The 22,609-nt window shown below is 46.2% G+C and overlaps 4 protein-coding genes and 2 gene segments (V, D, J or C); all 6 read right to left on the reverse strand.

Annotated features, from left to right (window-relative positions):
- LOC116571642 (immunoglobulin lambda-1 light chain-like) overlaps positions 1 to 22,609 on the reverse strand; it is a 487,065-nt gene that overhangs the window by 89,843 nt on the left and 374,613 nt on the right. Inside the window, exons 1-2 of one of the 7 annotated variants that reach the window (XM_032309769.1) lie at positions 8,554 to 8,692; positions 8,102 to 8,399 (exon numbers count right to left, since the gene is read on the reverse strand). The exons of the other annotated variants lie outside the window; for them this stretch is intronic. Of the exons in view, the coding sequence (XP_032165660.1) occupies positions 8,102 to 8,399; positions 8,554 to 8,599 (344 nt within the window). The 5' untranslated portion in view covers positions 8,600 to 8,692. Of the gene's footprint in view, positions 1 to 8,101; positions 8,400 to 8,553; positions 8,693 to 22,609 lie in introns of those variants that run through there. 7 annotated transcript variants of the gene reach the window in all.
- The window catches only part of LOC116571649, a 146,006-nt gene that overhangs the window by 87,991 nt on the left and 35,406 nt on the right, over positions 1 to 22,609 (reverse strand).
- LOC116571641 (immunoglobulin lambda-1 light chain-like) overlaps positions 1 to 22,609 on the reverse strand; it is a 1,068,967-nt gene that overhangs the window by 81,880 nt on the left and 964,478 nt on the right. The window lies entirely within an intron of this gene.
- The window catches only part of LOC116571643 (immunoglobulin lambda-1 light chain-like), a 569,629-nt gene that overhangs the window by 77,746 nt on the left and 469,274 nt on the right, over positions 1 to 22,609 (reverse strand). The gene's annotated exons all lie outside the window — the stretch shown is intronic.
- The window catches only part of LOC116571639, a 248,716-nt gene that overhangs the window by 58,355 nt on the left and 167,752 nt on the right, over positions 1 to 22,609 (reverse strand).
- LOC116571638 (immunoglobulin lambda-1 light chain-like) overlaps positions 1 to 22,609 on the reverse strand; it is a 1,139,351-nt gene that overhangs the window by 53,034 nt on the left and 1,063,708 nt on the right. The window contains exon 3 of one of the 22 annotated variants that reach the window (XM_032309761.1): positions 5,274 to 5,275. The exons of 19 other annotated variants lie outside the window; for them this stretch is intronic. In XM_032309761.1, coding sequence (XP_032165652.1) covers positions 5,274 to 5,275 — 2 coding nt within the window. Of the gene's footprint in view, positions 1 to 5,273; positions 5,276 to 16,104; positions 16,110 to 18,324; positions 18,330 to 22,609 lie in introns of all 22 variants that reach the window. 2 more of the 22 variants (XM_032309752.1, XM_032309755.1) reach the window with 2 other exon arrangements.

The following is a 22,609-nucleotide window of genomic DNA, read 5'->3' on the forward strand; positions in this document are numbered from 1 at the left end:
CCCAGTTTTGCCCTTCGGTGGGGTGGGGAGGATAGAGGATCTCAAAGAACAGGACAAAGCTGAGGGACCTGAAATTCCAACCCAGTTCAGGGCCAGTATGGAGTTTTCTCCTCAGATAATCATTCTGGGCACAGAGAGATGTATCAGTTGTGGTAAAAGGCAGTTTCCAGGTAATAAGTCAGGGTTTCTTGGCCACTGCCGGACACAGAGAGTGGCCTCTAAGAGGAAGCTACTGGGGTGGGGACAGGGTTGACACAGATGTCTCCTTCTGTGTGTCTTTGATCTCCTTAGTACTCCTGGGGGTGAGGCCCTCAAGGCAGTGGCACTTATTCCTCCCCTCCCCCATGACCCACCTAAAGCCACAGGGAGACCAGGGTCTACTTGTGCCTCTGGATCTGTCTCCCTGTCTTGTTCCACGTGGATTACCTGTCAGTGCTTTCCCTGACACTCCACAGATTGGCTGAGCTGAGCAGGAACATGAGGGAGGAGTGTCCCTGACAGGGAAGGGAGGCTGGGAGAGGAGCGCAGGTCCCTGGTTCCTGGAGTAGAGGAGAGAAGAGCAGAAGCTGGCTGGTGCGAGGCAGCAGAAATCCCCTGCACTAGGTGAGGAAGGCTGCTCAGATTGAGAGGGGATGTGGGCCAACCTCAGCAAACATGTTCCAGGTCCTGAAGGAAACAACTTCTTGCTCTTAGTTCTGCCAGGTGAGGGACATTTTAATGATCTTTAACCCTGAAAAAAATCCCTGGAAATATTATTTCTGTCACAAAGAGACTCACCAACGTTTGTCATTCTAGTTCATCAAGTCAAGAAGTAATTTTTAGACAAAAGATTCCAATTGCACTTGCCATAATTTGTGTACGGAAAATAATTTTCTGACCTGTCTCTCCCCCCCCTCTGACACACACCAGGACAGAAATAGGGGAAGCTTCTGCTCTTCCTTCTTAATAAATTCCTTATCACTTTTTTTGACCTCAAAGAATTGTTCTACAAATCAGTTTTAAAACCACAAGTCAAAGAGTCAGGAAGGGTAATTCCATTTATGTAAAAAATCCACTCATGTGTTGGAGATGTTCTTTCCCTTCAGAGCTACAGGTGAGGCTCTAATGCAGCTGTGGCCAAAACACAGGGTTACATGGGTGGGAGTGAGTCTATGTGGGTCCGATGTCAGCTAAGGGTCAGATGTGCTTGGTGCAGGTGTCTTGGGGCAGTGGGAAGATACTGGTGCCAGCAGAAAGTCCCCAGGTGGGCCCAAAGGTTGTATCTGCACTTCCTTCACAATTTCTATGAAACTTAAGGAGGGATGTGCCTGGGGCAACAGGGGATTTTTCCCCTTCTTCAGGATCCCGGAGGCAGCCCTTCATGATGTGGGAACCCTTACCTGGGAATCAGAGGAGACTCAGAGCCCCTAGAGCCCACCTAGGCTGCCCATAGCCACAGAGAAGATGAATTTCCACAGAAATGAGCTGTCTGAGACAGCTCTCTCCCTCCTGAGTGAACCGTGATTATACTTGGAGCCCATGTGATGTACAATAACATCCTTAATCTGTATTATCTACTGTATTATTTGACTACATCCCCATAGTCAGAAGAGCCCCCCAACTCTGTCATTGCTCAGTATGGCAAACTCAGATGTGAGGACAGAGAACCTGTGGGAGTCTCCCCTCTTTCAGGGCCCAGGCCAGAACCAGGGAGGACACCTGCTCTTAGGCCTGACCAGCTGCTGCACAGGGGGCAGGGCAGGGGAGAGTGAGAACCAGGCTGTGGAGGACAGTTTGTGTCCCATCCTCCATCCTTCTGTGTCACCTAAGTCACTGCCAAGTACTCCCATTGCCACAGTCAGTGTCACAGCAATGGTCAGCCTAGTCTTGGCCCTCAGTCTGGTCTTCCTCGGTGGAGTCATGTCCCCGCGTTGCATCCTCAGAATCAGGCTTCGATGGTCGCTTATATCTGTATATATACCAGCTGGGGGACCAGGCTTGGCTTCTGCTGATGCCAAGAGGCAGGTTCACATATGAACTCATCGCTAGAGCAGGGATCTTAGGCCTGGTCAGGGCCACTGACACGGAGGGAGTCAGCCTCAGGCTAGGGGAGGCATGGAGCCTGTGAGAGAGGAGAGGAGAGAGTTCTGTGGAAGACAAGAGGCAGAGTCAGGAATGAAAGACCCAGCCCTGAGGGGAGGGAGCAATGTGTACACAGGTGAGGGCAGGGCCCAACACCATGGACCCTGGGTGGGAAGGAGGACAGAAAGCTGTGCCTCACACTGTGCCCGTCTGTGGGCATCTCATCTGTTTTGGGAAGAGCAGGGGAACAGGGGGGAACGTATGCAGATGTGTCTGGAAGATCAACACCATTGGTGGGGCTGCGAGATGTTCCACCTGCAGATGCCTGGGCCCCACCTGGAACTGTGGGGATGCCGATGCATCTTGGGGAGCACCCCCCACCTCAGGGGACTGTGTGATCACTGAGCTTCACAGTGTAAGGCTTCAGGCCACTATGGAAGATCTCACTTCTCTGTTTATTTCCCTAGGTCCTACTGTGCTACCTGGGACATGTGGCTTAACTGTCCTGTTCCTGTAAGTGGAGCTTGGTTCAGTTCCTAGCTCCTGTAGTGATGTGGAAAAAAACAGTCTAAGAATAGAGTCTGTCAGAGAGGATAGAAGATGGTGGAAGAGTAGGGGACCCTTGTTTCATCTAGTCCCTGGCGTTCAGCTAGATAGTTATCCAATCATTCTGAACATCTGTAGACTCAACAGAAGGAACTTTTGCAACTCTACAAAGTGTGACCACTTTTATGCAAGGAGTTGTGCAGAAGTCAATCAGAGGGGATATATGGGAAGATAAGCCATGGGGAGAGGGATCCTCATAAAACCTGTTACCATAAGATGATAGAACAGAGTCTGCTCTGGTGAGGGACATCCCTGCCTGAGGAGCCTTCCAGTGGCAAGACAGGGCTGAATCCTCGGTGGGACAGTGCGGTCTCAGGAAAATGGAGTCACAGGAAGAGAAGGAGAAGGTCAGTGTGGTAGAGTTCCCACATATGGGAATGGGGGAATCAGTGGCAATCAGCAAGCCAGGAGTGGGCTTTCAGCTAGGTGTTACCATAAACCATGAACTGTGGCATGGTCAGGCAACCACTTTCTGACTAGAGGCCCCAAAAGCAGCCATGACAACTGCCACAGCACTCCCTCCTTCACCTGGAGGAGCAGGCTGGTGAACACTAAAGGAATCTGCGGAGTTTGGTTCACACAGAAGTGACTGGCTCCTTTTCCCTGAGGATGAACTGAAGAGTGAGGACTGCCATCTTTGAGCTCCGGGACTGGAGACTGGGCCATTGTCATTTTCAGTCTCATCCTTTACTGAGGTGCAGAAAGGCTTCAGGAACAAAAGGCATGTAGAGCAGCTGAAGCAGCTTACACTGAGCCTGATCCCTGGCCAGGGGCAGTGCCACTCCACAGGGCAAAGACACCAGAGTGAATCAGCCCAGCGGATCCCTCCCCTAGAAGACCAGCAGGAACATCAGGCTAACACCAAGCTTATGGATCACAAAGAAATGAAAAATGCCTGTGGTAGGGGAAAATAATATATAGAATTTGAGTGTTTTTCCTCATGACTCTTGAGTCTTTCATTTAAATTCCTTATTTTTTTCCTATTTATTCTCTTCAACAAGATTCTTATTTTATCAACTCATTGTTTTTAAGTACTTTTTAAATTTTCATTTTACATTTACTTTAGATAGATACATTTTTTTTTCACTTTTGGCTTCCCCTCACTGTATTCAATTTTATTTTTGTATATATATGTTTTTCTTCCCTTTCAATTTTGGGATCTAGTGTCTTTTAGAGTATATTCTTTTTTCCTACCCACCCCCTTCATTTTTTTGGTTACTGATCTCTTTGTATTTGTTTAGTGTACGTTTTGCTGGGGTCATAGTTGATGTTTTTGATTTTGTTCTCTTGTTCATGTATTCTTCTCTGGACAAAGTGATGAGAAGGGGAATTTCACAACCAAAGAAAGAATCAGAAATACTACTCTCTGGCATACATTTAATTAATATGGATATAAGTCAAACATCAGATTTAGAATTTAGAATAATGATTATAAGGATTCTAGCTGGGATTGAAAAAAAGCATAAAAGACACTAGAGAATTCCTGATGTAGAAATAAAATAGCTAAAAGCTAATCAGGCTGAAATAAAAAATGTTTTAACTGATTTGCAGTGGAAAATGGGGACTCTAACAACCAGAGTAAATGAGGCGGAAGAAAGTCAGTGACGTAGAAGATGAAATGATAGAACATAAGGAGGCTGAGGAAAAGAGGGAAGAACAACTAATGAGTCATGAGGGGAGGCCTCGAGGAATCAGCAATACCATAAAGTGGAAGACTATTACAATAATTGGGTCCCAGAGGAAGAAGAGAGTGGGAGAGAGGGACAGAAGTTGTCGTTGAGAAAATCATAGCTGGGAAGTACCCAAATCTGGGGAAGGAAACAGGTATTCGAGTTCCAGAGGCATAGAGAACCTCCCAAAATCAATAAAAATAGATCAACAGCCCAACCTATAATAGTGAAGCTTGCCAATTTCAGAGATAAAGCAAAAATCCTGACAGCAGTTTGAGATGAAAGGTCCATAATCTATGAGACTAGAAACATTAGACTGGCAGTAGAACTATCCACAGAGCCCTGGCCGGCCAGGAAAGCATGGCAGGATATACTCAGGGTACTAAATGAGAAAAAATGCAGCCAAGAATACTCTATCCAGCAAGGTTGTCATTCAGAATGAAAGGAAAGATAAGGAGCTTCCAGGACAAACAGAAAGTAAAAGAATTTATCATTAGGAAACCAGCCCTGAAAGAAGTATTAAAGTGGATCCTGTAAGTGAGGAGAGAGCCCAAAAGTAACACAGACCAGAAAGGAACAGAGACAATATACAGGAACAGTGACTTTACAGGTAATACAATGGCACTAAGTTCATATCTTTCAATATTTACCCTGAATGTAAATGGGCTAAATGCGCCAATCAAAAGTCATTAGATATCAGATTTGATAAAAAAAGAATCATCCATATGCTGTGTATATGGGACTGATTTTAGAACCAAAGACAATTCCAGATTGAAAGTGAGGCAGCGGAGAAACATCATGCTAATGGACATCAAAGAAAGTTGGAGTAGCAATCCTCCTATTAGACAAATTTGATTTCAAATCAAAGACTGTAGCATGGGATAAAGAGGGACACTGTATCATCCTTAAAGTATCTATCTAACAGGAAGATCTAACAACTATAAATATTTTCTCTCCTAACATGGGAAATGTCAATTATATAAACCAGTTAATGACCACCTTAAAGAAACATACTGATAATAATATAACAATAGTAGGGGGCTTTAACCGCTCACTCACAGAAATGGACAGATCATCTAAACAGAAGATCAACAAGGGAACAAGGGCTTTCAATGACATACTGGACCAGATGGACTTCACAGATATATACAGAGAATTCCATCCTAAAGCAACATAATACACATTCTTCTCAAGGGAATATGGAACTTTCTCCAGAAAAGATCACATTTTGGGTCACAAATCAGGCCCAACTAGCACCTAAGCATTGGGATTATTCCCTGTATTTTTTTAGACCACAGTGTTTTGAACATTGAACTCAGTAACTAGAGGAAGTTTGGGAGGAACTCACATACATGAAGATTAAAGAGCATCCTATGAAAGAATGAATGGGTCAACCAGGAGATTAGAGAATTATTAAAAAAATTCATAGAAGCAAATGAAAATGAAAACACAACAGCTCAAAACCTTTGAATTGCAGCAAAGATGATCCCAAGAGGGACGTACATAATTATACAAGATAATCATATGGAAGTAGAAAATTCACAAATACACAGGTATATTTATACCTAATGGATCTGGAGAAAGAACAGCAAATAAAGCCTAAAGGAAGGAGCAGATGAGAAATAATAAAGATTAGACTAGAAGTCAATGAAAGAGAAACTAAAAGAGCAGTAGAGCAGATCAAGGAAACTAGAAACTGGCTCTCTGAAGAATTGAGCAGATCAATATACCCCTAGGCAGACTTACCAAAAAGGAAAGAGAAAGGACCCAAATAAATAAAATCATGAACAGAAGAGGAGAGATCATGAACAACACCAAGGAAATACAGTTTTAAGAACATATTATGAGCACATATATGCCACAAATTAGGCAATCTAGAAGAAATGGATACATTCCTAGAAACATAAACTACTAAAATGGAAAGAGGAAGAAATAGAAAACTTGACTATACCCATAACCAAGCAGTAAATTGAAGCAGTAACCAATAATCTCCCAACACACAAGAGTCCAGGGCCAGATGGCTTCCCAAGTGAATTCTACCAAACATTCAAGGAAAAATTACTATGTATTCTTCTGAAGCTGTTTCAAAAAATAGAAATGGAAGGAAAATTTTCAAACTCATTCTATGAGGCCCGCATTGCCTTGATCCCAAAATAAGACAAGGAGAATTTCCCACCAATAAGAATTATAGACCAATATCCCTGATGAATCTGTGTGCCAATTTCTCACCAATATACTAGCCATTAGGATGGAACAGTGCATTAAAAGGATTACTCACTATCACCAGGTAGGATTTATTCCTGGCCTGCAAGGGTGGTTCCACATTGGCAAATCAATAAATGTGATATACTACATAAATAAAAGAAAGGACAAGAACTGTAGGATCCTCTCAATTGATGCAGAAAAAGCATTTGACAAAGTATAGCATCCTTTCTTGGTTAAAACTCTCTGCAGTGTAGGGATAGAGAGAACCTACCTCAATATCATCAAAGTAATATACAAAAAACCCACCATGAATATCGTTCTCAAAGGGGAAAAACACTGCTTTCTCCCTAAGTTCAGGAAGGTGACAGGGGTGTCAATTCTCAGCACCATTGTTCAAAATAGTAATAGAAGTCCTAGCTTCAGCAATCAGACAACAAAAAGAAACAAAAGGCATTCAAAGTGGCAAAGAAGAGGTTAAATTCTCACTCTACAGATGACATGGTACTTTATGTGGAGAACCCGAAGACTCTCCAATTGCTAGAACTCATTCAGCATTACAACAACGTGCCAGGATATACCATCAATGCACAGAAATCAGTTGCATATTTTTACAGGAACAATGAGACAGAAGAAAGGGAAATTAAGGAATCGATCCTATTCATAGTAGTACCGAAAACCATAAGATACCTAGGAACAAACCCAACCCAAAAAGTAAGGGATCCATACTCTAAGAACTACAGGACACTTATGAAAGAAACTTGGGAAAAGACACAATGAAATGCAAAAACATTCCACGTTAATGGGTGGGAAAAATACATATTCTTGGTCTATGCTACTCAGAGCAATCTACACATTCAGTGAAGCCCCTGACAAAATACCAATGACATTTTTTACAGAGCTCGAACAAATAATCCTAACATTTGTATAGAACTAGAAAGATCCAAAATAACCAGGGGAATGTTGAAAATGAAAACCAAAGCTTGTGACATCACAATTCTGGATTAAAGCTCTATTACAAAGATGTAATCAACCAGGCAGTTTGTACTGGCACAAAAACAGACATGTTGATCAGTGGAATAGAATAGAGAGCCTCAGAGATGTGGGTGACACCTTAGTATCTCCTGTACCTGTCTGTTCCACTGTGGTAGAAGAGTCTCCACCCATGTCCCCAGGGCTCCAGGAGCTCAGCTGAGCCGGAACCTGTTGGCTCTAATACTGTTCAGCTGGGAGAGCACTAACCCATGACCACACGTGGAAATGATGAGGTCATGCCCATTGGATGAAAGTCTCCCTGTGTCTTTTTTCTACCCAGTCCTTCTGTCTGTAGATGACAGCCAGGCCCAGAGAAGCAGGCAACCTAGTGCTGTCAGCTGTAAATGCTTTCCTGACTCCCCTGTGCAGAGCTGCCTGGAGGGCTGGATGGGGCGGAAGGTCTGGGGATCTCAGATGAGGGGACCTGGGCCAAAAGTATTCCCTGCTCTGTGCACAGGCCTCATGGGGCTGGAGGAGAAGGTGATGCAGTTGGGGTCTCACTTCCCCACCTGCTTGTGTCATTGTGAGCATTATCATAGCTGTAATAGGACTGACAGTAATAGTCAACCTCGTCCTCGGCCTGTGCACTGCTGATGGTGAGGGTGGCCGTGTTCCCTGACCTGGAGCCAGAGAATCGCTCTGGGATCCCAGAGGGCCGCTCAATCTCTGCATAAATGACTGTCAGAGGGGCTTGCCCTGGCTTCTGCTGGTACCAGTGTATAGAGCTATATTTCACCTTCTCTCCGGTGCAGGTGATTGTAGCTGTCTGTCCCAGGGCCACTGACACAAAGGATGGCTGAGTCAGCTCACTGGAGACCACAGAGCCTGAAAAGACAGAAGAGGAGAAGTTGCAGTGAGGTCCAGGGGCTCATCCCAGGGTCCCAATACAGAGGCTGTGCTGTGCCTGAGCTCAGGGTTTGGGGCAAGCTCAGCTCAGGTCCTGTGGGGCTGAGAGTGTGGGCTGGACAGGGGAGAGCACCTGTGCGGAGAGTGAGGACAAGGAGTGAAGGAGGGGTCCAGGCCATGGTGGATGTGCCCAGAGCTCTGTCTTGTGAAAACCACAGCTAGGCTAGCCTCACCCTGGCCTCTCTTCTTTCTTTCCAGGCCTTCTGTTCTGTGGTTGTTAGTAATTCTGCAATAATTTGTAATTTGCATGTATTTGTATGTAATAATGCATAATTTGTAATTATGCAAATTTCTTCCTTTCTGGGACTCAAACCACTTGTGAGCTCAGACATGAGCTCCCATAGCTTCCTCCAACAGCTCTCAGGTCAGAAAATGAACATTAGTCTCCAAATCTGGTATCATAGTCATATTCCTGTGGTTTAAACACAACCAGTGTCCCTACCCATTCTGCCTGAGGCATGTCTGGGGCTGGCCCAGGGCCTTCCAGAATCCTTGCCATGGGGCTGGCCTGGTCCCTCTGAGAAATGCAGAGAACACTTGATTCAGGGAGAGGTGGTCCTATGACCTCATTACCTCCTTCCCTGGTTTCTTGTTCCCTCTGCATTCCCCCAGAGACTCTGTAGTCCCATCCTTGGCATGACAACAAAATAGAAAACTCTATCATTTTGAGACTTTCATATTTTTGTAAGTAGGTGCTTACTTGTTAAACAACCACCTACTGTTGGAGATTCATCAGGATTTCTAGTCTATTTACACATGGTGCTGTTGTCTCTATGCAGCCCCCATCCCCCAGCAGACCAGCAATTGGTATAACCAACCATTTCATTCCTTTTTTTTTTTTTTAAAGATTTTTATTTATTTATTTGACAGAGAGAGATCACAAGTAGGTAGAGAGGCAGGCAGGGAGAGAAAGGGAAGCAGGCTCCCTGCCGAGCAGAGAGCCCGATGCGGGGCTCGATCTGAGGACCCCGGGATCATGACCTGAGCCGAAGGCAGAGGCTTAACCCACTGAGCCACCCAGGTGCCCCCATTTCATTCCTTTTAATTTTTTTTAAATCAATGTTTCATGCAAACCTGTGCAAAGGGCCTGAGTCCATGAGGAATAACTTCAAGGTTTGTGATCTTGTGAGGATCCACACGATCACATGTTCCCATATGTGGTGAGTTCGAGGGCCTGAGCCATGGTCCCTGCAGCCATGAGAATCACATCACTCTGGAGACAGTCTCAGAAGGAGGCCGCGGATGCTCCTTCCAGGGACCAGGGTCCTGGGTGCTCTGCCTCCTGCCCCCTGAGATGCTCTTGAACAAAGGAGGTGCAGCCCCAGGTCTGAGTTGGGGTGGAGGTGGGGAAGGAGAGGCAGAGTGTGAGCCATCGGGTGTCTCTGGATGTGCCCAGGAGAGGGGAGTCAGTCCCTGGGGACACTGGTGGACAGGGAGGGGACCAAAATTTCCCAGGTGAGGTGCTCTCTGTGTCAAGACTCCCACCAGTGTCCTTGGTGACACTGTGTGTGTTTAACTCTCAGAACATGGTCCTTGCAGCCTGAGGGGATAGGATGGATCATCCTGACAGTCTCTGAGGACTGAACCTCAGACAACCTGCTGAGCTCCAGGCCTGGTGTCCCTGTGAGGCTCTCTCTGGGCAGCCCCAGCCTCTGTCCCTGTGCTCCTGATGCAGTTCTGCTGCCCCCTGCTGGTGGAGGAGGACTCAGATCAGAAGCTTCCCTCCTGCTGGTCACCCCAGAGCGAGCACCTGTTACCTGGGAAGGGGTGTGAGCCAGGGTTTTAAGGCTTTCACAGGAAGTTGCCCGACCTGTACCCTGCCCAGCACAGAAGGTCACATACAAGGTGCAGGAGGCATGTCTGGTGTGGTTCCTGTACTGGTCACAGGGTTGAAATGCTCTGGCTTAGCCTGCAGTCTTGTTTCAGAAAGGAGAGTGCCGGGTACAGTGCAAGTGCATTTGGAAAGGGTCATTGTCCAGACAAATGTGTGTGATGACCCACAGCCACCAGGTTTCTGTGTATTTGGGAATCAGGACTAATACTTCCTGAATCCCTATCCATGTAGCTGGGTCATCAGAACAGCAGGTGATACCTCTGGTGCTAAATTCAGTTGAACAGGCAAACCTTTATTTTTATTGCTATTACTGCTGTTTTTACCTCTTTTCCCTTATTCCAGTCTGCATCTCCTGGAATTTGGTGCGGGAGGCTTTGTAAACTAGCCTAGTATCTGGTTTTGTGAAAATGGGATCCTGCTCATTCATACCTGGACCTAACTGCACATGAAGAAGGTTACAGTGTAGTGGAAACACTGAAGACTTTTCCTTGGATTCGCCCATTTGCAGACAGGAGACTCCAACACCAGGGTTAGCTCACTGAGACATCACTGAGTCATTCTCATGAAAGAGACTCTTTAATGTTTTGTATCATTTAATGCGAGAAAAGTATTTGTTACATGAGTTATGCTTCCCCATTTCACAGTAGATAAGGTGGGGAACAGGGTAGCTAGCTTCCCAGGAAAATAGAGGAAACTGGGTTGAGTCCAGGAGTGGAGACCAGGTGTCGTGGTCTCCTGGACTCCTTGGGGCAGAACTTTAGCAGGACCAGAGGGAGGGAGGGTGAGACCAGGCTGGGCAGCAGAGCTTCTGTCCTGAACTCACTGCCATCCCCATCCTGGCTGTTCTCTAAAGGAGCACCTTAGCCTGCACGTGGGGACAATCTGTTGGTTTGTGTCCGAGGTTAGAACTGGAGAATCTGTGTAGGGTGGAGTCTGTTTGGCGGTGCAGAGGCCTGGCCTGGGTCCTGCTGGCTCTGCCCTGCATTATTGTTTGGTTCTCTCTCTGTGCTCTCCTAGCAGGTGAGTGTGCCAATGGTGTCCTGGCTATACTACAAGGGGCACGGAGTCATCTGAGGTCCACAGTGACTGCAGGTTCGGGAGACTGTGGGGATCATTCTCAGGGGTTCCTCCCTTACAGCATAGCCTGGGCTGAATTCAGGGTCAGGGTCATGCTCAGAGTATTGTGAGGGCTGAGCCTGTGGGCAGGCCCAGAGGCAGCATCTAGGCTGAGAATAGTGTGGGGAGCATGAGATGGTCTACGCCACAGTGGGGATCCCAGAGGTCTGTCTCCTGAGTCCCAGTTGGACCCTGGCCACCTGAAGCCTCCCTCATGTCCTCACTTGCCCCCTTGAAGATATTCCTTCTCCCACTGCTAGAGAGAATCTCTGTGCTTCTGGGTGAGTTTCAATGAGGTATCTGGTTCACGTGGAGTTGTGTTCCCCTCTGGGCTGCAGAGGGAGCTCTTGTCAATGTGTGTTTGAACATCGTTAAGCCTGGGGAAGGAAGGGACATGTAGGGGCATTTCTAGTCCTGTTCTCATGAAATGTGCACTCAGATTATTTCTTCCTTTCTCTCTGTGTAAAATACATAACAGAAAGTGTTCATCCTAATTATTTTGAGGATTCAACTCATCTTCCCAGATTTTCTCTCTGTTCCCTGTGAATGTTTCATGGCTCACATTGTGGAGCAGAATTGGGTAGGAATTGTCCTCAAATGTTTCTAGATTTCAGTGTCAATTCCCTTCCTGGAGGTTTCCCATCAGCAGCAGCCCCTTGGATGTTGCTGTGACATCAATCTGACAATCCCCGTCTTTAATTGTGGTGTTTAGAACATTCCTGAATGTGATTAGTACTGTTTTTTCAATATAGCATCTTGCCTTTATTTTCTTGTTGTCCCATGTGTTCTTTGTTCTTCTTTTCAAGTATCTTAATCGGATTAATGGAGCATTTGATATGATTCCATTTTATCTACTTCTTCTGCTTACAAGCTCTAAGTTCTTTCTGTCTTATGATCGGTAACTTGCCATAGTCCACATTCTGATGATGCTGCCACATTACATGGAATGTAAGCACCTGATAACATCCTTCTGTGTCTCACCTCTCAGCATATTCTCTGTGATTTCCCTCCATATTATTTTACCTTTGTCAGAAATTCCAGCATACATAGTTACTATATTTGTGTGGACAGTGACATATCCTTTTTTAAAGTTTTACTGTGTTGTTAGTCATCATACAATATGTCATTAGTTTTTGATGTAGCATTCCAAGATTTATTGTTCACGTATAACACCCAGTGCTCCATAGGATACGTGTCCTCCTTACTACTCACCACCAGGCTCACGCATCCCTCACCCCTCCCCTCCAAAACCCTCAGTTTGTTTCCCAGGGTCCACAGTCTCTTAAAGTTCCTCTCCCCCTCCGATTTCCCCCTTCACTTTTCCTTTCCTTCTAATGTCCTCCATGTTATTCCTTTAGCTCCACAAGTATGTGAAACCATATGACAATTGACATTTTCTGCTTGACTTATTTCACTCAGCATAATCTCCTCCAGTCCCATACATGTTGAAACAAAAGTTGGGTATTCATTCCTTTCTGATGGCTGAGTAATATTCCATTGTACATATGGACCACATCTTCTTTATCCACTCATCTGTTGAAGAGCGTCTCAGCTCTTTCCACAGTTTGGTGATTGTGGCCATTGCTGCTATGAACATTGAGACATAGATGGCCCTTATTTTCACTACATCTGTATCTTTGGGGTAAATACCCAGTAGTGCAATTGCAGGGTCATAGGGTTGCTCTATTTTTAATTTCTTAAGGAATCTCCACACTGTTTTCTAAAGCGGCTGCACCAACTTGCATTCCCACCAACAGTGTAAGAGGGTTCCCCTTTCTTCACATCCTCCTTAACACACGTTGTTTCCTGTATTTCTAATTTTGGCCATTCTAACTGGTGTAAGGTGGTATCTCAATGTGGTTTTAATTTGAATCTCCCTGATGGCTAGTGATGATGAACATTTTTTCATGCGTCTGATAGCCATTTGTATGTCTTCATTGGAGAAGTGTCTGTTTCTGTCTTCTGCCCACTTTTTGATATGATTATCTGTTTTGTGTGTGTTGAGTTTGAGAAGTTCTTTATGGATCCTGGATATCAGCCTTTTGTCTGTACTGTCATTTGCAAATATCTTCTCCAACTCTGTGGGTTTCCTCTTTGTTTTGTTGACTGTTTCCTTCGCTGAGCAGAAGCTTTTGATCTTGATGAAGTCCCAAAAGTTCACTTTCGCATTTGTTTTCCTTGTCTTTGGAGACGTGTCATGAAAGAAATCGCCGTGGCTGATGTCGAAGAGGTTACTGCCTATGTTCTACTCTAGGATTTTTGTGGATTCCTGTCTCATGTCGAGGTTTTCCATCCATTTTGAGTTTATCTTTGGGTATGGTGCAAGAGAATGGATGAGTTTCATCCTTCCATACATAGCTTTCTAATTTTCCCAGCATAATTTATTGAAGTGACTGTCTTTTTTTCATTGGATATTTTTTCCTGGCTTGCAGTGATGAATCTTTTAAAGAGATTAGATAATAAAAAAGTCCTAGTATCTGTCCCTTTAGTTAGCATTTCTGATTTTCACATTGATTTTGTAAAAAGATTTTATTTCTTTGTTAGAGATAGAGTGAGAGTGAGAGAGAGGGAACACACAAGCAGGGGGAGCAGCAAGCAGAGGGAGAAGCAGGCTCCCTGGTGAGCAAGAAGCCTGATGCAGGACTGGACAGGACAGGATCCCAGGAGCTTGGGATCATGACCTGAGCTGAAGGAAGACACTTAACCAACTGAGTCTCCCAGGCATCCCTTACATTGTTTTTGTAGATTCAGATTCTTCCTGGAATCACCTCCCATGCCTGAAGGATGTCTTTTTTAAAAAAAATTTTATTTATTTATTTGACACAGAGAGAGAACACAAGCAGGGGGAGCAGGAGAGGGAGTAGCAGGCTCCCTACTGAGCATGGTGTTGGACTTGGGGCTTGATCCCAAGACCTTGGGATCATGATCCTAGCCAAAGTCAGATTCTTAACCAACTGAGTCACCCAGGCAGCCTGAGGAATATTCATTAACTGCTTGTATTTTGGGTCAGCTCATGAGCAGTCGTGTCAGTTTTTGTGTATTTGTGTATTGTGGACATTTTTTATTTAGACATCATGTTTGAAGGATATTTTCCCCAAGTGAAAAACTGTTTTCCCCCCTTTTCAATAAAGATATTAATCCACTGTCTCTCACTGACATTTCATGTCAATCAAAATCCACTGGAATCCTTTTCTTCCTTCCTCTGAGTGTAGGGAGTCTGTCCCTATGGCTTCTTCTTCTTTTTCTTCTTCTTTTAAGATTTTATTTATTTATTTATGTGAGAGAGAGAGAAGCAAAAGATGGGAGATGCAGGCTCCCCTCTGAGCAGGGAGCCTGACTCAGGGATCAGTCACAGGACCCTGATCATGAGCTGAGCTGAAGGCAGACGCTTAAGCAACTGAGCCACCCAGGCATCCGTGCATGTCTTGTTTGTTAACATAAGTTTCTTTCAGTCTCTGTCTCCTCCTTTATATCGCTGTGTGTAACATATGAATGTACATGTGGGTGTTTATGAGATACATGCCCTATTGGATACATATTCTCTGGAGAATCCTAAAGAAGGTAGTCTAACAGCTCTTACTCTTTGTGGTTCAAATATTTCGATTTTAATGTCTTATTTTGGCGTGGAAATCCTCACTTCCTAACGTAAACTACCTCCTGGCACAACGTCATTCTTAGGTACAATAAGAATGTGATAAAATAATTTTCCTTTTCCCATCATTTTTGCTAAAATTGTCATGTATTTTGGTTTTTATAACCATTATAAATCAAAATGTATTGCTATTACTTCTGCTTAAATAATTGACTATTTATCACATACATTAAGTTATACAGTTTTTCTATTTATCCATATAGCTCTGACATCTGATTTTTTAAAATATCTTCTCATAAAGTTACATTTCTCTCTGTCATTGTTCCTATGGGGCATCCTTTACTATTACTTGTAGGCAAAGTGTGGGGGGATCAGTTCTGTGAGGCTTGCAGTCTGAAAAGTTTTATTTTGTCTTCATTCTTCAATGACATTTTCACTGGGTAGAGATCAAGCTTTATAGGTTTTCTTCTTTTAGTATTTGCAGTCATTGCTCCTCTGTTTTCTTGCTCCCACCAGGATGCTGGTTCTCCGTACAGAACAACAGTCTCCTCTCCGGCTATGAGAGTGTCTGCATCGCTGGTCTGTAAAAGTTTGATTACCATGTGTGCTATGCTGTCTCTCTTGTTCACTGAGCTTCTCGAATATATATTGATTTATGTGTCCACCAAGTTTTGAATATTTTGGGCTATTATCGCTGGAAATTTTTTTAAAATTAACCACGGGCTCCCCACCTTCTCTCCTGTAGTTACTCCAATCACACACTTGACCCTGCAAGAAGTTATCTTAGGCACAGAGGCCTTACTCTTTTTTCCCCCAGCTTTTCTCTCTATGTTTCAGGTTTAATAGCTTTGTGGCCATGTATTCAAGCTCTCTAATCTTTGCTTTTGTATCAGCAGATCTGCTGACAATCTCACCTGTGTATTTCTGATCATGCAATTTTCATTTTGGGACTTTAAAAGTTTTGATCTTTAAAAAATATCTCCATTTCTTCTTCTAACTTGTTTAGTCATTCCTTCATTGCAGTCCCAGGTGAAATATAGTTTTAGTATCTGTGTACATTTCCTCTGCCTTCCACCCTGCACAGAACCTAAATGGTGGGCTGGGTGGAGTGGGATCAGGGGACCTCTGACGTGGGGACCTGGGTCAGACCTGCACGCTGCTTTGTGCACAGGCCTCCTGGGGTTGGAGGAGAGTGTGACATAGACGGGAAAGGGGTTTGTGTCTCACTTCCCTGCCTACCTGTGTCACTGTGAGCATTACCACTGTGGTCAAATGACTGACGGTAATATTCTGCCTCATCCTCAGTCATGGGTCAGCTGATGGTCAGGGTGGCCATGTTCCCGAGTTGGATCTGGAGAATCCGTCAAGGATGCCTTAGTCCCAGTTGCTATCACCATAGATAAACTGCAGGGAGTCCTGCACTAGCTTTGCTGGTACCCATGACCATCTTTCTTTCCAATGTTGTTTCCCCCACAGGTGATCCTGTCTGTCTGTCCCAGAGTCACCAACACTGAGGGAGGCTGATTAGCAGGCAAGAGGCCATGGAGCCTGGAAGAAAAAAAATATGAGAGGTGTGTTGGAATATACAGACCCATTCTTAGGAGATATTCCTAGCTGCCTAGCCTGGACAGAGGTCCGGGGATACTGTGGGAACACAGGGTTCCGTTTCACCCCAGTCTCAGTCCCAAGGGCCCATAGGCCTGACAGGGGAATGAAATCTGTGATGTAATGGAACTCCCCACCCCTTTCCTCTCGGCAGGGTTAGTTCTGGAGAGCTAGTGATCATAGTCCTTCTGGTATTAGCCCATGAGCCCCTTATGTTGCAGGATAATCACGAGTATCTTGCCCACCCTGGGTAGCCCCCAGCTGAGCTCAGAATCAGGTCTAGCCTTTTCCTAGATCTGTGGGGCCAGAGGTGTGTGAACATGGGTTTGGTATCTCTGCATAGAGACAGGAAGCTGAGGAGACAAGGGTTCAGGCTATGGTAGAGGAGGCCCAATTCTGCTCTCAGGGTCTAGGTTGGCAGGTTTACCCACACAGGTTACGTTTGTTCATTTGCTGAAAACATCTGCTGGTTATGCATATCAGCCATGGTTCAGGGGCAGCTGCTGTGGAGCTTTGTGGTTTCAGAGAAGGGCTCAGCACCAAGGGGCACACAGCAGAGGGGAGCAGCATATGCAGACCCAACCACTGGCTCATGATATTCTCCTTCAACTGTTTGCTGCATAACTGGGGATGGTATCTCTACCTCGGATTATGTCCTGTCTTGGTTCCTCGGTAGGTCTGGCCATAGAAGCACTCAGATGTGAGGTCAGTCTAAATATTATGAACCTGTTCTATGGTGAAATGAGAAGGCAAAGATAGGGGTAGCATCCTAACCCAAGCACAGTTCCTGAGAGGCAGAACCCATTAAAATGTCACCCTTACCAAGGGCATATAGTGTATTCCAGGAGTCCCTGCCATTCTGTAAGATTCTGTCCTTGATGTGAGCTCCCGGGGCACTACAGAGATTCTGTGCCTCAGTGTTCCCAATGTGCTGACAGGCTCATATAGAATAATTCTGGCAAAAATGCTGGACAGTGTCTGTGTTTTGCCATGGGCTGTGAAATACAGATGTAGTGCCTGTGCCAGAAGAGTAAGAAAATCCAGAAAAGACAAATCTAAGAGACCTGGAGCCAGCGGGATTTGGAAGTCAGTGTGAAGTAAGATTCTCTAGGAAATGGACACCTTTCCTTCAGGTGTTAGGTCCCAATACTAGTCCCTGCATATTAGAACCTCTGATGCCCAGACCCTCCCCTTGTCCAGGTGGCTTTCCCAGGTGACCTCTGCTGCCCGCTCATGGCTGTTCCATGCTGGCTGCCGGAGGTACAAAGACATCCTCTGTCCGTCCAAGTTTGGATTCAGAATCCACTCATCAAGCTGTGATTCCCAGATCCACGAAGTGCTGACCAGAAGGGAGGAAATCCACTCCACTGTGTGGCCTGTGCCAGTCATAGACCAGCCATGACAGGCTCAGACGAGTCATGAGAAATCCTATTAGAGACTGAAGAGGCAAGGCCCTCTTGACACATCCCCTTTGTTGTCTCTGGGGTGGTGGAGGTCATGCAGGTGGTCCCGGGCCGTGGCACTGGAGCACACAGAACTCAGAGGCTGGTTCTCCTTGCTGCAGCTGTGCGCGAAGCACTGATAGGGGGCAATGGTGGCTCAATCCCCAAAGAGACAAGAGAACATCCCCTAAAAAATGTGTATTCTCACCCACTTTGTCTTATATATTCTCTCTCATGTGTTGACCGGAAGAAGACAGAATCTTCTCTCAGGGCTTTCCATCTTGAGGGTGAGATCCAATACTAGACACACTGGTGTGCAGACCCAGGTGGGAGACTAGACTCCTTTCTACGTGTACATTGTCACCTACATCTAACTGAAAGTCAGAAGCTTGCTTTTGTCAGGTCCCTGGTAGCCAGGCTTGACCACGTGGCCCAGTGTGGACCATGGATGTAAGGTAATGGGTGGATATTCTCACGAAGCTTGCTGTCATGAAGGAAGGAAGTGATGGGACTCAGCAGCACCTTTCCTGAGGAACATGGGGTAGAGCTGGAGCTGAGCACTCCCTGGGGTACATCATAAGTATGAATGGAAGCAAAACCAACATTGTAGGGATAAGAGGAGGGAACACTAGTGAGACTGTGGGTGCTCATGAGATTGGTGAGCCCCCAGAAAACAACAACCTTCTTACCTCAGACTTCTTTTTGTGAGGAAAGTAAGCTCCACTCTTCACGTCTCTGCTATTCATCAGTGTGTTCTTGCTGGACAAGCCTTCCTGGCGGAATGGGGACCAAGGCATCAGTGGTGAGTTCTGTGCTGGAGAACATGGATCCAGAGATGAGACAGAACTGAACAGGCAGGCTGCTCCATGATCAGAGGTCAGGGCCCATCCTGAAGAGGGAGTCCAGGAGCCGCTCTCAGGTCAGGAGGAAGAAAGAAGTAGTGAGACAGGAGTGGGAAAAGCCCAGTCAGTCCGTTGGGGACCATTGTAGAGAATCTGAAGGAAGGTGGGGAACCTGAGAGACCTGGGATTCCAACCCAGGTCAGGGCTCATGTGGACTTTTCTCCTAAGGTGAGCATTTTGGGCTCAGAGGGAAGTGTCAGGTGTGGTAAGAGGTCATTTCCAGGTAATAAATCAGGTCCTCAGGGAAGCTGCTGGGCACGTAGAGGGGCCTCTAGGAGGAAGCTGCTGAGGTGGCGACAAGTTTGACACAAGGTGGGTTCAGACGGCCCTATTTCACCTTAGGTCACGTGGGGGCTGAGTACAATCAGGGTAGTAGTGGCTATTCCTTCCTTCCCGTCTTATGCAGCTGTAGACACAGGGTGACTGAGGGGCTTCACCTGCCTCTGGTTCAGTCCCCTGTGGATGACCTGTCACTGCTTTCCTGAGCAGTAACATGATGGAAGGGGGCACCTGACAGGGAAAGGAGGGCAGGGACAAGAGTGTAGGTCCCCGTCACCAGAGACGGAGAGAAAGAGCAGAAGCTGGTAGGTACAAGGCAGCAGGAGTCCTTTGCAGCAGGTGACGAAGGCTGCTCACACTGGGAAGGGATGTGGGACAACCTCAGCCGGAACGATCCAGGTCCTGAAGGAGACAGCTTCTGCTCTCAGTTCTGCCAGATGCCTGTGGGGGCGCTTCTGCACCTGACCACAGCGACCTCCGGAGGTGCCGGGCTATTCACTGTCCTGTTGATGAAGAAGGCTCTGGTGGGAATCTCCAGATTGTAATTCTCTAGAGGGACCTTTTCATAATCCTTTCACCTGAAAAATCCATGGAATGATTGTTTTAGTCATAGAGTTTTCCATCAAAGACCCTGTTTCTGATTGATCAGGTCATTAAGTAAAATTTAGATGAAAAATTCTAATTGTACTCTCCATTCTTTTGTGAGGAGAAAATGATTTCACTTCAGTGTCTCCCACTCCCAGGAAGGTATCATTCTAACACAAGCCAGGATGGAAATGGCGGAAGCTTCTGCTCCTCCTTCTTAATGAATTCCTCATCTGTTCCTTGGGCGTCATGCAATTACTCTCAAAATCAATTTCAAAATCACAGGTCAAAGAATCATGGAAAGAAATTGACCTTATAATACAAATCTCTTCAAATACTGGAAAATATCTTTCTCCTCAAAGCTACAGTAAGGCCCTAATGTAGCTGGGGCCACCACACAGGGTCACACAGGGATGTGGGTCAGAGGTCACCTAAGGGTCAGACTTGCCTGGTGCAGGTGACTTGAGGCAGTGCATGGACAGTGGTGCCAGGAGAAGGTCTCCAGGTGGGCCCCAAGGTGGTGTCTTCTCTTCTTCCCCAGTTTCTGTAAAACCTAAAGAAGGGAAGCACCTGGAGCAGCAGGTCCTGGACTCTTCCTCAGTAAGCTTTGGGCAGCCCTGTAGGTTGTTGAAAACCTCATCCAGGAAAGCAAGGAGTCACAGAGCCGCTGGGGCCCATCCAGGTGCTTGTACCCAAGGAGAAGGGAAATTCCCATAGGGCCCTGCTTTCTGATACAGCTGTCGTCTCTCCAGAGTGACACGTGATTACATCTGGGGCCCACGCGATGTATAATGACACTCCAAATCTGTATTATCTACTCTGAAGCCTGGCTGTAGTTCCCATGCAAGAGCTCACCACTCTGCCACTGTTCAGTAGGGTAAACACAGATCTGAGATCAGGGAACCTGCTAGTCTCCCATCCTTCAGGGTCTGGGCCAGGACTAGGAAGGTCTCATGCTCTTAGGCCTGACAAGCAACTGCTCAGAGGACAGTGAGAGTGAGAGCCAGACCATGACAGGTTGGTTCATGTCCCATCCCCCATCCTTCTATGTCACCTGAGTCACTGCCAGGCACTCCCAGTGGTACATTAAGTAGGACAACAATGGTCAGTCTAGTCCTGGCTCTCAGTCCTGGTCATGCTCAGGGGACCACTTACCTATGTTCCATCCTCAGAATCAGCCCCGGATGGTCGCTCATATCTGTATATACACCTGCTGGGGGACCAGGCTTGGGTTCTGCTGCTGCCAAGAGGCATGTTTATGCCTGAGCTCATGGGCCTGATTAGGGCTACTGACATGAAGGGAGTCGGCCGCAGGTCAGGGGAGGCACAGAGCCTCTAAGATAGGATAAGGAGTGGTGCTGGAGGAAGACGGCTGAGTCATAAGTGACTGTCACAGCCCCATGAAGGGAGGGGACGATGTGGACACAGTGAGTGTGGGTCCTGACCCCATGGACCCTGACTGGGAGGGAGATCGGGGCACTTGTGCCTCCCACTGTGCCTCCCTCTGGGCCTCTCACCTCCGTTGCAAGCAGGAGCAGAGCAGGGGTGAAACCACTCAGAGAGGGGTTCTTGGAGGAGAAATACCACAGGCTCACTGGGGAGCTGTCCCACCTGCAGATGCCTGGGCCTCACCCAGTCTGGCTGCAGCTGCATCTGCAACTTGGGGAGCAACCCCTTCCCCATTCCCCAGGACTGTGTGCTCGCTGTGCTTCACAGGGTGGGGTGTCTAGGCACTGGAAAATCTCACTTCTTCTTCTTATCTACCTACGTCCTACTTGGCCACCTGAGACATGGGGCTTCACTGACCTGCTCTGGGTAAGGGAGCTTGAATTAAACTCCAGATACTGTATGATCTGAAAAGTTGTTTCAGAATGGACACTTTCACCAGCCATATGGAGTGTGTGCTGTGGATGGTGATCCCTGGGGCATACTGACTGCACAGCTCTGTGAGCAGAGTCAGAGCCTTATTTCTTTCAGCGCTTCCTCGGAGTGGGTCAGGAGTAACAGTGAGGGTGCTGGCTGGGGCGATTCATAGTGACTGTCATGGGGTGACTGGGTGTCCACTGCACAAGTGAGGCAAGGGACGGTATGTATGGATTCAGGAGATCCTCTAAGAGTCCCTGGTTTGTGGTTGCGGTCATGAACGTGCCACAGTTCAATTCAGCATATCTGATTAATAGACGATTGTTCCTGAATGAAGGTCTAGTCCTCCCAACTGGCTGGGATGAGGACTAGCTCAGGTATTTTCCTGAAGAAAGGGAATCAAGTGGTGGGTGGTGAAGAAAGTCATTATAGTTGTCCTTCCAGTGAATACAGTGTAGTGGCAGAAATGAGCAAGCAAATAACACGTATTTCTCCTTATGTTGTAGGAATGTGTTTGGATACAGAGTAATCTTATGTTTATGTTTTCTCCACCTGCCTCATCCCATTACCATCTCACATCAGGTGTGTTAATGTCTATTTCAATGTTAATATTTAGGATATCAAATCATGTGGGACAAAAATAAATATCCCTAGCAGACAAAAGTGTATTTTGTTTCCTCTTATGGGAGAAAGAACCTATTTGTGGTTGTCGTGGGATAGTTGTATATCATCAAGTGATAGAAAGATTATTAATATTCCCTTTATTTGCAGACTGTGGTTTGTGTGAATCTAATGGATTTCTTGAGGACAAGGTGGGACTCTGATGGCTTCTTATGTGTCAACATCAAGAGACTGGACTACATTTCATAAAATTGTTTTCTGTCCATATTTCTGGGTAGGGGGCATGTAAA

Source organism: Mustela erminea, chromosome 13 (assembly GCF_009829155.1).
Source record: "Mustela erminea isolate mMusErm1 chromosome 13, mMusErm1.Pri, whole genome shotgun sequence".
In the NCBI taxonomy this organism is placed as follows: Eukaryota; Metazoa; Chordata; class Mammalia; order Carnivora; family Mustelidae; genus Mustela; species Mustela erminea.